Below are 15,823 nucleotides of genomic sequence, written 5' to 3' on the forward strand. Positions count from 1 at the left end.
ACCTCCACCGTGCGCCGCACCCCATTTGCTCCAGTACCTGTTTATCACATGCCTAGCTTGTACTCCTGCCATTCCTCCCTCCCACATTCCTACCCAGAAAACCTGCTGCCTCCCTCTAAGCTGCTAGCTAGCCCTGTTCCTGTCTCACCATTCTCTTTCCCTCTATCCACCACATCCAACACAGCATCCTCCCCACCCTAGTCCACCTGCCAAAATACAACCCCAACACTGCGTGTCCAACCAGCACACGGTAAAGGGACAGGTGTGTGAAGTTTCTGCTATTCATTGAATGGTCAACTTTACTCTTAAATTACTTACATTATACCATAATTTTACCTACTATATTTATAAGAAAGGTTTTATGTATAGATACCACATACCAGTTTTCCTATCCACTATGAAGGAATGTCAGCTGCCAGATGTCACTGTCTTAACAGTTCCTAATGTCGAGAAGGTAGATGACTTTATGCCACTGGGAGAACAATTAATGGATACACGTATTAAGAAACAAGTAAAGAAGCATGTTGACATCATTTTAATCTACTTTTACATCCATACTCCAGAAGTTGTCATAAGGCACAAGCAGGGGGTACTTTGTACCACAACTAACCATTTCCTTTCCTGTTCCACTCGCAAATGGAGCAAGGGGAAAACTACTGTTTACATGCCAAATTTCTCTAGTCTCCGTGGCTCTTAAATGAAATATATGTTTGTAGCAGAATTACTAATGCTGTATTTGAACATTAATGGATTGTTTTTCCTACTCATCTGCATTAACTTACATTTTTTCTGTGTTTAGAGCAAGCTGCCAGTCATCACACCAACTAGAAATTTTGTCAAAGTCATCTTGTACCATCCTGCAGTCATGCAACAACGATACCTTCCCACACACCATAGCAATTTCAGAAAAATTGCAACTCACCCTGCCTGTTACATCATTTATACACACCGAGAATAAGAGTGGTCCTATCGAACTTCTCTGGGGCAGTCCTGACGATACCCTGATCTCTGATGAACACGCACCATCAAAGACAATGTACTGGGTTCTATTACTTAAAAAGTCTTCGAGCCACTCAGATATCTGGGAACCTATTCTGTATGCCAATAACTTCGGTAACAGTCTGCAGTGGTGCCCCAGTGTCAAACAAATCTGGAAATCTAAGAATATGGAATCTGACTTGTCCTTCATCCACAGTTCGCAGGATATCATGTTAGAAACTGGCAAGAGAGTTTTGCATGAGCAGTGCTTTCTAAAACTGCTGATTTATGGAGATTACCACTTCCTTACAATCTGTGTGTCACCAAGTGACTTCCATTCTTCTTTTTTCTTTCCCTTCCAAGAAAGAATAGGGTGGTTTGTACAGAGAATGTCTCTCTCACCACTGTGATTATATTGAAAATTGTCAACACATATATGTAGTACCTGTAGATACACCTTTTCTGATCGTAACACTTTTAAATTTCTAGCTGCACCAGAAGCTAAAAAACCTTTTATTTAGCTCCCCATCAACAAAAAAACCCCTCCAATTCCATTGAGATGTGATATATTTATGATGAGCCTATAGCAAAGCAATGAGAGCAGCTTCACATGATAAGCCTATCACCATGTACTGGCTAACACTTAAATATCATCCGAACACTTGAGAATATTACACAGCAGTGTTAACATAAACTTTTCCCCTATTTGATATAATTCTTATAGAAAGAAACTGCAAGCAGGACCATACAAACAAGCAACACTGACCAGATACTGTGTTATCCTACCCCATACGGGTTCTTTTATTGGGCCTACAAAGAGGTACAGGGTAAGTACATAACATTTCCTGAGCAGTGTTTGTTTTAACTACTACTTATCATTCAACTAGCTCCTCAATTGGCTGAGTGCATCCTGTTGCACCCCTCCCGTTAACAAAAATTCTCTGGCAGTAGCTGAAATTGATCCCAGATCCTCCAAATTTCAGACAGACATTATTTCTGCTAAGCTACGGAGGCAGACTAAGATGATACAATGATAAACAGCAAATAATCAGGTTATAATAATAACCATAATGCTAGCACATTCTAAAGAAAATAAAGAAACAGTAGAACCATTGTTACAGAACATTTCAGTGGAAAAGTTATCTGAGTGCAGCCTGTTATCAGTATGTGTACTCATAATGTGATTAGAGGGAATAAAACAAAAATTTATGATGTTCAATTTCATTAATAAAGGAAGATATTGAAATGGGATGCCCAGTCATTCTGTTACAGTATATACCTCTTATTTCTACTGAAATATGTAAGGATACAAAAGTTATTTACCTGTTAATATTGCACCTTTGGGGATTTTAGCTCCTAAATCAATGTACTGCTGAGGATTCTTGAGAAAATTAACGAACTCCATTATCTCCAGTTTAGCTTCTTCACACCCGGCAACATCCCTACAAATAGATAAGAACTTCTACTAAACTGTATAGCTTTATGATGAAACAAACTGAGCTGCACATAATTTACAGTCAATAATCACCTGAAACAGTGAAATGTTGATAGTATCCTCACCCACTCAATGGCATGAGAAGGTAGCTACTAAAGTCAAGTGAACAGATCAGTCACGAAATTATGCAATATTTAATCCATTTAAAATAACATCTGTTAAAGAACTGGAAGCGAGGTGTAGCAAAGCTAATGCAGTGAGCGCTCAGCTACGATCTACTCTCTTCTGCAAGAAGGAATTCAGTACCAAGACTAAGGTATCTGTGCACCGTTCAATCTTTCGACCGACTTTGTAGTATGGGAGCGAAAGCTGGGTGGATTCAGGTTACCTTATCAACAAGGTTGAGGTTACGGATATGAAAGTAGCTAGGATGATTGCAGGTACTAGTAGATGGGAACAATGGCAAGAGGGTGTCCACAATGAGGAAATCAAAGAAAAACTGGGAATGAACTCTATAGATGTAGCAGTCAGGGCGAACAGGCTTAGATGGTGGGGTCATGTTACACGCATGGGAGAAGCAAGGTTACCCAAGAGACTCATGGGCTCAGCAGTAGAGGGTAGGAGGAGTCGGGGCAGACCAAGGAGAAGGTACCTGGATTCGGTTAAGAATGATTTTGAAGTAATAGGTTTAACATCAGAAGAGGCACCAATGTTAGCACTGAATAGGGGATCATGGAGGAATTTTATAAGGGGGCTATGCTCCTGACTGAACGCTGAAAGGCATAATCAGTCTTAAATGATGATGATGGTTGAAATTCATGAGTTTGGGGGTGCAGTCAACACAGCTGACCCCAACTGCAACTACATGTAGGGAACATGATGTAGCTTGTATTACTGACTATACGGCCTAAGAATTCTGTAGTGTGGAGACTATGTCTGTTATGGCTGAGCTTTGATTCTGCTTGGGGGTGGAGTTCCACACAAGTGCGACTGTGTCATTATCCCTTACCAACTGCATAATATGTGCCACTATCTGCATTAGTATATATCAGCTAAGAGCTTTCTTGCAGGCATAATTTTTAGCGTCACCCAGTCTAATAAAAACAGTGTTCTTTCAGCTAACTTTTGTGATGTTTTATGTTTTCTCTAAGTGGTTTATAATAAAAAAGAACACTCATTTAATATTTTTCAACAAAACATAAGAAGTTTCATGAACAAGAAGTAAGAACTGGAAGTATCAACAAGGGGAATTGAATGAGCAAGTGTAATGTCGACAGATAACTTATACTTATCAGAACTTCATGTCAGAGGCTGTGAAGCTGAACGGATACACTTTGTTACTGTTGTCAGCACTGTTCCATGTCATGTTGTGTCCGTGTACTATAATACATCGTATCTTAGCTCCATTATAGGTAATGTGTTTTTATAAACATTTTTGGAAGGTGACCATCAACAGCTGCCACCAAGTACTGTATAAAATGCACGACTGATGGTCGATTTTTGGGTTTAAAATAACAGCAGCTGATGGTCAAGCAAGCATTTTCTATGACTTTTTTTTATCTCTGTTAGCTATCATGTGGATTTCCAGAGGCACTTTGGGCATGAAATTTAAACTTTTTGTTCTCTTTCGGTTCTACTTGCTGATCAACTTAAAGGTACTTGTATCATATTCCATTGAATAAATGGTATTATTAAATGAGATTCATAAATCCGTGTTTGTTACCAGAGTTCTCAATCAATGAAGTTAATATTTATTATGCAGAGTAATTTTGCACTTGAGGAAAAAAAAAACATTACTAACAGAGATTACAGTGTGTGACATATTTAAGTTTCTATCTGGAAGGTCCAATAATTGAAACAGTATATGATCACCCTTATTACGGTGATAATTTGAACATGTATTTTCACAATATATATTTTTTTCTTTTTCTTTTTTTACTTTAGCCATGAGATAGAACAAGCAGATATGATATTTATTTTTGCCTGCAAATACAGAACACATTATAAAACATCAAGTCTTGACAGGACACACAAAATGTCACCCACTGAAGTGATTAATTCATTTTGCAACTAAAATTTATGTACTTCTTTGTTTCCTGAATTTCATGATAGTCCCAATATGGAGTGGAGAACATCGAAGAAAGAGTAAAAAAGAGGGGCAAACTCAGAGGAGAAGAAATTTTGTAGGTTAAGCACAAACACAATTTGAAATTTTCATATTCTCATACTGGCTTGCTTGCTACTAAGTAGTTGCTTAGAACAGCTCAATGTTCAGCTTGTTACTTTTATGTAGTTATTATTCCAGTTTTGTGCAGTGTGTTTTACATACTCTGATAGTGAAATCTGTGCACTGGGACAAGAATCTAGTTTGTTGTTGTTAGATTGAATTTCTTTCTAAGCCTATTACGACGCTACCGTCACTGTTGTAAGGCAATGAATCGCGTAATAAGTAATGTTATTAGTAATTTTTAACAGGGAAGCAAGTTCCGTTTTTGAAATGTTGATTACATTCAGGTTAACAGGGAAATGGATAACAAGAGATACTGATCCAACTAACAAAGTCGAATTGAGCCTTGCAGTGGAAGCCTACCACTCAGGAAAGCCAATCGGTGGATCCATTAAAAAATCAAAATTTATGTCTTCAATAATGAATGTGGTGTTAAAACATGAAATCTGAATTCTGAAGGCGCAAGTATCCATTTTGGCAGAAATGACAGAAACCTTGAAAAGCAAGAAACTGTCAACAGTGCTGACAGATTTTGAAGAAACAAGATGCTGTCATATTAGAAACTGCTCAACTTTCAGAAAAACAGAAGACACAGGTGAAGGAAATATCTGCTGAAATGTTAGCTTTCAAAACTGAATAGGCCAGTTTACCTGAGGCCATGCAGAAGTTAGTAAATAAAGTTACTGAAATAAAATGAGCGCTTTCCACATTCTCTGAAACACTGGCAATTCCAAGTGTTTCTGCCAGACAAAAGGACTATTCACCGTGTTGTGCATTTCATGAAACCGTGCCATGATCATTGCTGGATGCTGAAAAGATAGGCTCCATCACTGGCTATGTCCAGGCGGATGCTCCACTGAGGACACAGCAGCAGCAGCTGAATACTGCCACACCCATGACATGTTTGAAAAATCTTCCTAGCTAAACACCCGCTTGCCAGGGTTCAGTAGCAACTCTAAAGAAGTCTTCAATCTGGGGTTGTTCCGGGCATATCAGAGTACTTTTAGGGAAATATTTTGAGAAATACACCATTAAGACCAGATACTCGGGTAACGCCATGTCTCATTGTCATGTGTTGGGAATATTAAAGGCAATGTTATATGCACAGATATGGGAGAAACTATTCATGTTATCAGAATCAGATTTGGAGGAATTACTATCTCTGTTGGATTTCATAAATCTAATCCATGAAGACATGTAATCTATGTGAAGTAATGGAAAATTTAACAACAACCATAATAATCACAATTCTGAACAGAATAATCATGCTAATCATAGTAGATCATATAATGTGCTGGGAGAGGAGTGGAATGAGAACAATAACCTACCAAATCATAACAACCCCTTAAACAGATAAAAGCAACAGTGTCATGATAATAGGTACCATCCTGGATATGCAAACAATAGTCATACTCAGTGGCAACAACCACAACAGGGTAATCTAATTACACAAAACTGGCTTAGTCTGATTTCAGACAGAGGTGTGACATATCATGTAAATTCTCGGTCCACAACTACCCAGGAAAACTAAGTATGGCCATATTCAGCCCCATAGTAATAATCAAGGATTGGTTAGGGGCAGTGATCAGTCAATCTAAAAACTTTTCTATTTTCACATTATTTTTGTGTGTTTCCTCCTGCCACTGCTTTGTGAGTGCATTTTTATCTACTGATTATATTATATATTTAAATATTAATTTTTTCCTTCCCAATTTTCATAGTTTATAATGTTCAGTTTCATGAATTCAGACAACAGAGAATAAAACCTATAATAAAATGATTTACATAATTAAAAAACATTACTAACAATAAACCCAGAAAACTCCATTTCCAAACAAATAAGAAAAAGCTGGAATACCAACAAATTATTTCATAAAATATTTATCAGAAGAAACAATATACAACACGAGGATGTGGCATCTAAGAGGCAACTGATATTTTCTTCTTTTGCTCTTAAGACACCATATTACTTACACTCATGTGAAATGAATTAAACACATCTACAGAGTAGTGTGTTAGATCTGATTTTGCCACCATAAAAATAGCTACTTTGTCATGGCATAGACTTCACAACAAATGGAAAAAAATTGAAAAGTCATCCCAACCAAGGACCATTCCAGTAACTACAACAGCTTTTAGAGAGTGGTTAGAGCTGAGTCCAAAGTGCATACATCTCACTTGATGCTGTCTCGCAAATGCTCAATAAGCTGATGTGAGTGTACACAAAAGCACCCTCACAACTATGGAAGTGGTGTTCATTTCATTGTGGTAATTCAAGAGAGGTGTGGCGGTTAACTGCCTTCCTGGAGGTACAATTACCTAGACGACAGAGGCTAGTATTGTTCACTAGTGAGAGACAATGGGAAATATATCAGGACCAATATTCTATGCCATGGAAACATGTCTCACATGGAATAACTACACCACCTGCAAGAATAATTTCCTGTTGCTACATGCAGTTTTTAACTTACCTGTACCTCGAAACTGATGCTTATCAAAGTGTACCGCAACACATCAGTACCGTAATGCTATGAGTGTTGCTGTGCCTTGGGGTCCTGTGACATATGGGACAATGGTTTCTACAGCCCACAGCAAGGAGTTAGTTCTGAGCAACAGACATTCACCAGTTGTTCTGCACTTAACTGATAACTGATGTGCTGCACTTAGCCAGTATATTCACTGTTACCTCAGGGATACAGGACAACTACCCTTATCTGCGTGTGGCTCTTCATGGCAGTTGACTCTTGTGGGAAGGAAGGGGGGAATTATTTTTCCATTGATTGAGGTTCTAATGTTATGTGTAAACTGAACACTAACAAGGCAGCTGAATTAGTATCTCGTGGCGTTACAACTGATTGTTCATACTGAATAGAGAATACTGATAGATACACATCCGACATTAAATGATAATGTACAAGATTGTTGTAATTTGATTTGGCTTTAATTTTTATGATAATGTAACATAAATAACTAAATGAAAATGTGTTAGTGCTATGGCAACCTGGTAAATAGAAAGTCATAACTGACCACTTACAATAAATACACTCCTGGAAATGGAAAAAAGAACACATTGACACCGGTGTGTCAGACCCACCATACTTGCTCCGGACACTGCGAGAGGGCTGTACAAGCAATGATCACACGCACGGCACAGCGGATACACCAGGAACCGGGGTGTTGGCCGTCGAATGGCGCTAGCTGCGCAGCATTTGTGCACCGCCGCCGTCAGTGTCAGCCAGTTTGCCGTGGCATACGGAGCTCCATCGCAGTCTTTAACACTGGTAGCATGCCGCGACAGTGTGGACGTGAACCGTATGTGCAGTTGACGGACTTTGAGCGAGGGCGTATAGTGGGCATGCGGGAGGCCGGGTGGACGTACCGCCGAATTGCTCAACACGTGGGGCGTGAGGTCTCCACAGTACATCGATGTTGTCGCCAGTGGTCGGCGGAAGGTGCACGTGCCCGTCGACCTGGGACCGGACCGCAGCCACGCACGGATGCACGCCAAGACCGTAGGATCCTACGCAGTGCCGTAGGGGACCGCACCACCACTTCCCAGCAAATTAGGGACACTGTTGCTCCTGGGGTATCGGCGAGGACCATTCGCAACCGTCTCCATGAAGCTGGGCTACGGTCCCGCACACCGTTAGGCCATCTTCCGCTCAAGCCCCAACATCGTGCAGCCCGCCTCCAGTGGTGTCGCGACAGGCATGAATGGAGGGACGAATGGAGACGTGTCGTCTTCAGCGATGAGAGTCGCTTCTGCCTTGGTGCCAATGATGGTCGTATGCGTGTTTGGCGCCGTGCAGGTGAGCGCCACAATCAGGACTGCATACGACCGAGGCACACAGGGCCAACACCCGGCATCATGGTGTGGGGAGCGATCTCCTACACTGGCCGTACACCACTGGTGATCGTCGAGGGGACACTGAATAGTGCACGGTACATCCAAACCGTCATCGAACCCATCGTTCTACCATTCCTAGACCGGCAAGGGAACTTGCTGTTCCAACAGGACAATGCACGTCCGCATGTATCCCGTGCCACCCAACGTGCTCTAGAAGGTTTAAGTCAACTACCCTGGCCAGCAAGATCTCCGGATCTGTCCCCCATTGAGCATGTTTGGGACTGGATGAAGCGTCGTCTCACGCGGTCTGCACGTCCAGCACGAACGCTGGTCCAACTGAGGCGCCAGGTGGAAATGGCATGGCAAGCCGTTCCACAGGACTACATCCAGCATCTCTACGATCGTCTCCATGGGAGAATAGCAGCCTGCATTGCTGCGAAAGGAGGATATACAGTGTACTAGTGCCGACATTGTGCATGCTCTGTTGCCTGTGTCTATGTGCCTGTGGTTCTGTCAGTGTGATCATGTGATGTATCTGACCCCAGGAATGTGTCAATAAATTTTCCCCTTCCTGGGACAATGAATTCACGGTGTTCTTATTTCAATTTCCAGGAGTGTATATTGTCACTTGTCATATCTTCATTAAGTGACTGGTCATGGTCAGCACGTGTGATACGATAAAAATGATGTCGCTATGTAGTCACTGTTGCATGTATGATATGGATATGGCTCTGAAAATTTATTGGTATGTTTTGTCTCACAGCCTCTAAACAGCAAACAGCAGCCCCCCCCCCAATACTCACAGAAATTTATACAATCAAATTACAGATTTCATAAAACAAATTCTTAAAATGTAAAACACTGCAATTTTAGTTACTTAAATTATTTATAAGATGTGCATACTTAAATCTCACTCCAATGTCACTCGAGTTTATTAATTTGGCAGTTGATTCCATAACACCACCAAACAAGCCACCACCTTTCCGGCCGCTACGTCCTCCCATCACTTCAGCTGATCTTCGCATCATATAAATCAAGAATCCTGTAGAAATACGAGGTCAATTTTCCATGATAAATTAATACTAGCATTAAATTAAACTTTTACTGACAAAATTATTAATGAAACTTTCTTATGTAGATTAAAGCAAGCGTGCACCTCTCTCTCTCTCTCTCTCTCTCTCTCTCTCTCTCTCTCTCTCTCTCTCTGTCTGTCTGTCTGTCTGTGTGTCTGTGTGTGTGTGTGTTTTGTTCTACATACACTGATGCAAAGGAGTTAGTGGTAATCTCATCCACTGTTGCAATCCATTCCAGATATTAATATCAATTTGTTCCATTTGTAGGAAACATTCCGAGATAACTTAATATGGTGTCGAGTTGATGGTTTGCTGCAAATCTCTTCACAGATCATAATAGGTACTATTCAGTTATTGGTGTTCATTTAGATCTTTTTTCTCCCTTTACCCCCTCTCTGGAGAAATATAATTGATCTCTCACTGTACAAAACCTGAAGCCAGAATCTTCTCACCCCGACCCACTCCATTACACTACTTGCAGTTCCTTGTGAATGATTTAATGGAAGATGCAGAGAAATACTCCGGTGCCAACTGTGCTCAAAATTTTACTCTTGAACCAGCACAGAAAGTAGCAGCGAATTACCTCGACTGTGAGTGTGGGTTATGAGTTACATTTTTTCAGTAGAGAACTTGCCTACAAAAGGCAAAGACTCCAAATCTGAGTCTAGTCAAACACAGACTTTTAATCTCCCTGGAAGTTTCAACACAGAGTCTCCAACACTTACTTTGTTCTTGTCAGGAAGTTGGTTTAACTCTATGAACTCTACCCACTTGTTTCTCCACTTCCTTTAACCTCCCCCATTCCTCTCTTCTCCATTTTCATGATGCCTTAAAACTCATTAAGAATCTACTAATTAATTTTCCACTAGTTTTCTACTAGTTTTTACCCCCCACCCCCTCCTCTCAACATACATAATATTCTTTCATTTTCATATACTTCTTTATTTCCTTTAGAGATAGAGTTTGACAGTACCCGCAGTATTAGTTCTGGATCCAGACCTATCCTTCAGCAAGCGTACTACTTATCCTTTCATTTTGCTGTTTTCTATTTGTCATTTCTTAAGAAGAGCTTAAACTTTTAAAATTTTGTACGTTTGTGTCCTGCTGCAACTGGTAATTAGAGCTCTTTATCTGTACAATGCCGCAGGTATTTTTGTTCGATTCATACTGCTCCTTGCCTCAGTAAGTTTCAAATAAAATGTTTAGCTGATACTGAAATTTTTACTGTAACTTACTGTTTCTCTTATCTCCGATAACAAGTAGTGCCACACAAACATTATTTTACCTCACAATTTAAATTTTAAGATACTTCTCTCATGTATTTAGTCATTCCATGTGCAATGTATTATTATAAACAGATAATAATATGTTAATAAATGAGCACTTAATTGAGGCTAGCAACTCTATCCCCCCCCCCCCCCCCCTCTCTCTCTCTCTCTCTCTCTCTCTCTCTCTCTCTCTCTCTCTCTCTCTCTCTCTCTGTGTGTGTGTGTGTGTGTGTGTGTGTGTGTGTGTGTGTGTGTGTGTGTGTGTGTGTGAGAACGTGCACATGCACACAAGCATGCACGCTAAGGATAACTTGTTTTATTTACCTATTATCATTAAAGTGGGAAGAATGCCTGTAAGGCTTGCAGCTTCCAGTTCAGTCTTATATATTACTGGAACAAAGTTTGGTGGCTCAATATTCATTTCAATTTGTGCATTTTCAAGGTTTCTTTCAAACGAATCAACACTGCCAATGTTGAACCAGAGCACACTCTGGAAAATAAACAGGTGAAAGTAAAATTGTGGGTGTGTACAGAATTTATGGAGGTAATTCATAAATTAAGCTCAGGTTTCATTGGGAAGCACCACAAGGTAATCATTTAGCTAGAATAAAGCATTGACAATCAGCAGCTAGCATTTTCTATAGAGTCACACTGCAAACAACAGTTAGGTTCAGAATAATTTTCATTTATTTTTGCAGAATGAACAAAAATTGGAGACAAAAGAGGTGAGAATTTTATCTTAATGTTGAACAGTTCTCAAACTCAAAGTTACAATAATATGGAGGGCAGCTCACAAAACACCTTAAACACAGAAATGATGAGAAGCACATAAAAAATTAGGGATCACTCAGAGCACACAAACTTCCCTGGTTCTCCAAGTCAACATTAGAAATATATTTTTGAATGGGTGCCTATGAAGTTCTGTTTCACTCCTAAGTAAAAAAGAAGTTCAGCTACACACTTTTTGCGTTCTCCTGACTCAAACCAATTTAAGGTGGCACAAAGATGTGTCTCCTCAAAAGTTGTTCTGTTCTATCTTCAATATTTGTAACAACTTAAAAAATAAACTATCACTATAAATATGAAATTTATCCTCAGGGGCACCCAAGCAACTACATCATGCCTGAAATAGGACGAAAACACTTACTGAGCCATCCACTGTGTTTCCTGGCATTAAACGTACACGGACCCACTTCTTATTGACAACTTCAAGTTTTTCCACAATTCCCTTTGCAAGGTAACTGGAAATGAAAGAAAAAGTAAAACAGACTAGTATTGCCAAACTTACACAATTACAAAGAATAAAGAGACTATACATTTGTAAAACATATAGCTGCAAATCCATTACTACTTCCAAATTATTATCTGGACCACTTTCTCTGAGGCAACAGCTTGGTTAGACATTTCTTACTCTTTGGCCCTTCTTATTGTTTTCTAGCTTTTCCATTCTTCTAATGACAGACAATGTGTTAAGTGGACAATCATCTTCTGTCACAAATATTGTTATTACTCATTTCTTAACTTTGAGTATACTCATACTGCTTTTTAAAAAACTAGGGGAAACTAGCAGGTACAGAGATTATCAATTTGCTCAGATAACAGAGATTATCAATTTGCACAGATAGTTTCCAGGGTCAGGACACTGATTGTACCCATATGTAGAATTTCTCTCTCTCTCTCTCTCTCTCTCTCTCTCTCTCTCTCTCTCTCTCTCTCCCCCCCCCCCCTCTCCCCCATGATGAAGTTTGAAGTTACAAAATTATGAGTCATGAAGAAAAAAAAAAAAATTAAAAAATTTTGGAGCCTGCATGTAACGTCAGTAAACATAACTTATGTGTGAAACATTCATGACTTTTTTTGTGTGTATGTGTGTTCAAATGTCTCCATCTGACACAGTTGACCATGTAAAAGTACATTTACACCAGGAAAATAGAGCTCTTTGGGCTATGCCTTAGAGCCAAGAGCTAGTGAGATTTTGTTACTGTTAGGTTTTCTTTTGATTTTCAATGTTTGCCTCAGCACTGTGCTTGGGTCAAAGCTTGTATAGAGTATTCTCTTACAATCATCATTAGCTTAATAATGAAATAATCTGTAGGATGAGAACAGAATTGCTGGCAAAATTCTACAGTGACTAAGAATAATAGTAAATAGAGAATAATTCCTGTACTTCACGCACTAAATGGCCAGTTTGTCTGCAATAAATCTATTGTTAATAATGAAATAAAATATTCTTAATGAATGATATATGTGCTACAATGTAAATATAGTTAAGTGTCTCAATGTCCACTGTAAAGACTTGTCACCAACTGAAAATTTAAATAATATAATTTCTCAGGAAATCTACTCAGTTTGTGTAACCTCACCCAGACAACCAGTGACTTAATCAAAGACTGGTTATGGACACCAGTAAGTGGAAATTTGTGGTCATGTCTTATGGGATCAAACTTATGGACACCAGTCTGTCTGATAGTTCAGTCAGTCATTTAAGCACCTAATAATCATACTTTATATAGACGTTATAGGTCTTCATGGCAAGTGATTTAGAAACACACATGCATTATTAAATAAGATATACTTTATCCTTCAAACTGAAAAATCCTTTTGGTAGGAGAAAGAGAAAGACAGGACACTGGAGCGAAGGGTAAGAAGTACAATTATTGAATAGGAGAAAAGTTACTCCAAACCATGGACCTTCCTGTTTGCTGGCTGCTAATCAACAAATTTCTGCTTTTCTTATGACTCTCTCGCCCATACAAAGACATTTTATCACAATCACACGGAAAATAATTTCTCTCAAAATTAATATATATTCTATCTATGGCTTTATTATAACAACACTGATTAAAAGCAGCCTAATCTTGCTTCATATACTCTGAGTAATAATTTATTAGTGATCAGTTTACATATCTGAAGGTAAGGTGGGAAATTCTCTGACTGTTACAGGGATTCTGCCATTATCTATTACATTTCTGTGTATGTTATTAGCCAGTGTTAAGTATCTACTTGAACTGTGAAACACTTTTCCTGCTTTTAGATTTTTTGTAGGAGTAGGAATCACTGAAAACATTGCAAACTTAAAATTATTATTTTGGGACAGTTTATCGTCAACAAAAATCCTTTTGAAGTAGCTGAAGGTTTAAAAGGAGCATGCACATTAATTTACAGTTAAGAAAAAGGCTAACTGATACAAATGAGCTTGTATGTCCTTTGAAGATAATTCACATGGTGAGTCTCCCAAAAGTCATCACATCAAGAAATTGCAAGATATAGTCTTGGGCAATTGATGACTAAGGTTTTAGAAATAATGCCATACGTCAGAAAGGAAAAAAAGGTATATTTTCCAAAAAGAATTAACCCTTTGGCCTACCTGTGATCTCACGATTGCTCAGGACATAGTAAGCAAGAAGATTGGTTGTGCATCAAGCCACTGAGCTGCTTAGCCATGTGGTTTAATCCACACAAATGTACATGTTGTATGACATGCATATTTCGGTACAATGTAAGGAACTGTGCAGTAATAAACTATGTATGGGCACAACCGATAATTTTAAGATGTCGGTAAAGTAAATATGGCACAGTCGTCAGTGACTGAATAAGGTACGAGAAACAATTTGTAAATTAATACTCAATTTAAATTACTTATGTTTTGAGAACACTGTTAAACAGTTAGAAACCACAGTAATATTTAAAAGAAAAACACTTCCTACTGTTGTGCAGAATTCTATTTATTTTTTCATCCCAAAGAACGCCTGAGAAGCCAAAAAAATGGTTTGTGACAAAATAAACATTTGCAGAACATTATGAAGTGTTTTCCTTTTTAGAATTATCATTATGTTCTGCCAAGCACCAACAGTAAAGTCAGTAAATTTTATTGATCACAATGTTGCAGATGTATTCTCATTAGTACATCTCTGGTTGGCAATGGTCCTCCTCTTTTGTAAACATGTGACAGCAAATTTTGTACTAACATTTCTGCTATTTGAAGTCTAAACTCTGTGTAATTTTGTTTCTTTCTCATACGGTTTTTGTTGTACAGAATACATGAATTATAAAGTGTACTATCAATATCGAAAAAAAAACTGTGCCCTTTCAAGCATTTTCTCAGTAGAGGGAAACCTACTAATATCTTATCTTTGGGTTCCATATCAAACGTTCCCCTGCTGTAATCAATGGTAAATAATGAATTGAAAGTAGAGTTTCACTGACTTTTCTTTTTTTCAGAATTTCTACACTTTCATCCCTTTTATCCTTCTGCATTAATGCTAATATACCATTGCAGCTTCTAATTATGCATTCCTTTTTTAAATTTTGATTTAACAAAATCTCCCAGCATATTTTTTCTTTTAAAGTGTACTGAACTGACATTTTTTTTCATTTTCAAATAAATTTATAGACTGTTTTGGTGATGAATACCAATTATCAGCATACAAAGTGTGTCCTTAATTTAGTACTGATTTTGGTAACTCCATCACAATAGTTTCAGACGCATTGCAAACAATATTCATTTTGTCATTACTGAATATACTGTAAAATCGTAGCAGTAGACAAATGCCAATACACACAATTTATATAAAACTTTATCCCAAATCTCACCCTCTTCAAGGGATTAACCCTTTGAATGTTGAGGTAACACACTGTCATTACCCCTAATAATGTCGGAACTGTTAAGAGTGCCAATTCGTCAGCAGTCGAGTTTTGCTTAGCTTAAAATTTGCCGCTAGCTGACGGTAGTAGTATTTCTGCTTAACATTTCGATTTAGGTGTTCATTGATTGTTGTCTACTTTTGAATACTGTAGCACTGAACTACAGTTGATCGATAACTCTGCTACTGAATTTTTTGTTCATTTATTTACAGCATGCTAAGTAACACTTGTCTACATTCTGTTATTGCATCCAATGTCGTCGTTTTTGTGCTATTTTTCTTTAAGTTAGTGTTTACAGTTTGGTTACTTGATCATTTTGCAATTTGTTTTGATCTTCTGATGACTTTACTA

General features: G+C 38.5%; 1 protein-coding gene across 1 annotated transcript in view; it reads right to left on the reverse strand.

Moving 5' to 3' along the window:
- LOC126173141 (AFG3-like protein 2) overlaps positions 1-15,823 on the reverse strand; it is a 137,135-nt gene that overhangs the window by 62,168 nt on the left and 59,144 nt on the right. The window contains exons 4-7 of the mRNA XM_049920933.1: positions 11,976-12,069; positions 11,153-11,318; positions 9,391-9,529; positions 2,302-2,420 (exon numbers count right to left, since the gene is read on the reverse strand). Of these exons, the coding sequence (XP_049776890.1) occupies positions 2,302-2,420; positions 9,391-9,529; positions 11,153-11,318; positions 11,976-12,069 (518 nt within the window). The remainder of the gene's footprint in view (positions 1-2,301; positions 2,421-9,390; positions 9,530-11,152; positions 11,319-11,975; positions 12,070-15,823) is intronic.

The sequence above is a fragment of the Schistocerca cancellata genome, chromosome 1 (assembly GCF_023864275.1).
Source record: "Schistocerca cancellata isolate TAMUIC-IGC-003103 chromosome 1, iqSchCanc2.1, whole genome shotgun sequence".
NCBI lineage: Eukaryota > Metazoa > Arthropoda > Insecta > Orthoptera > Acrididae > Schistocerca > Schistocerca cancellata.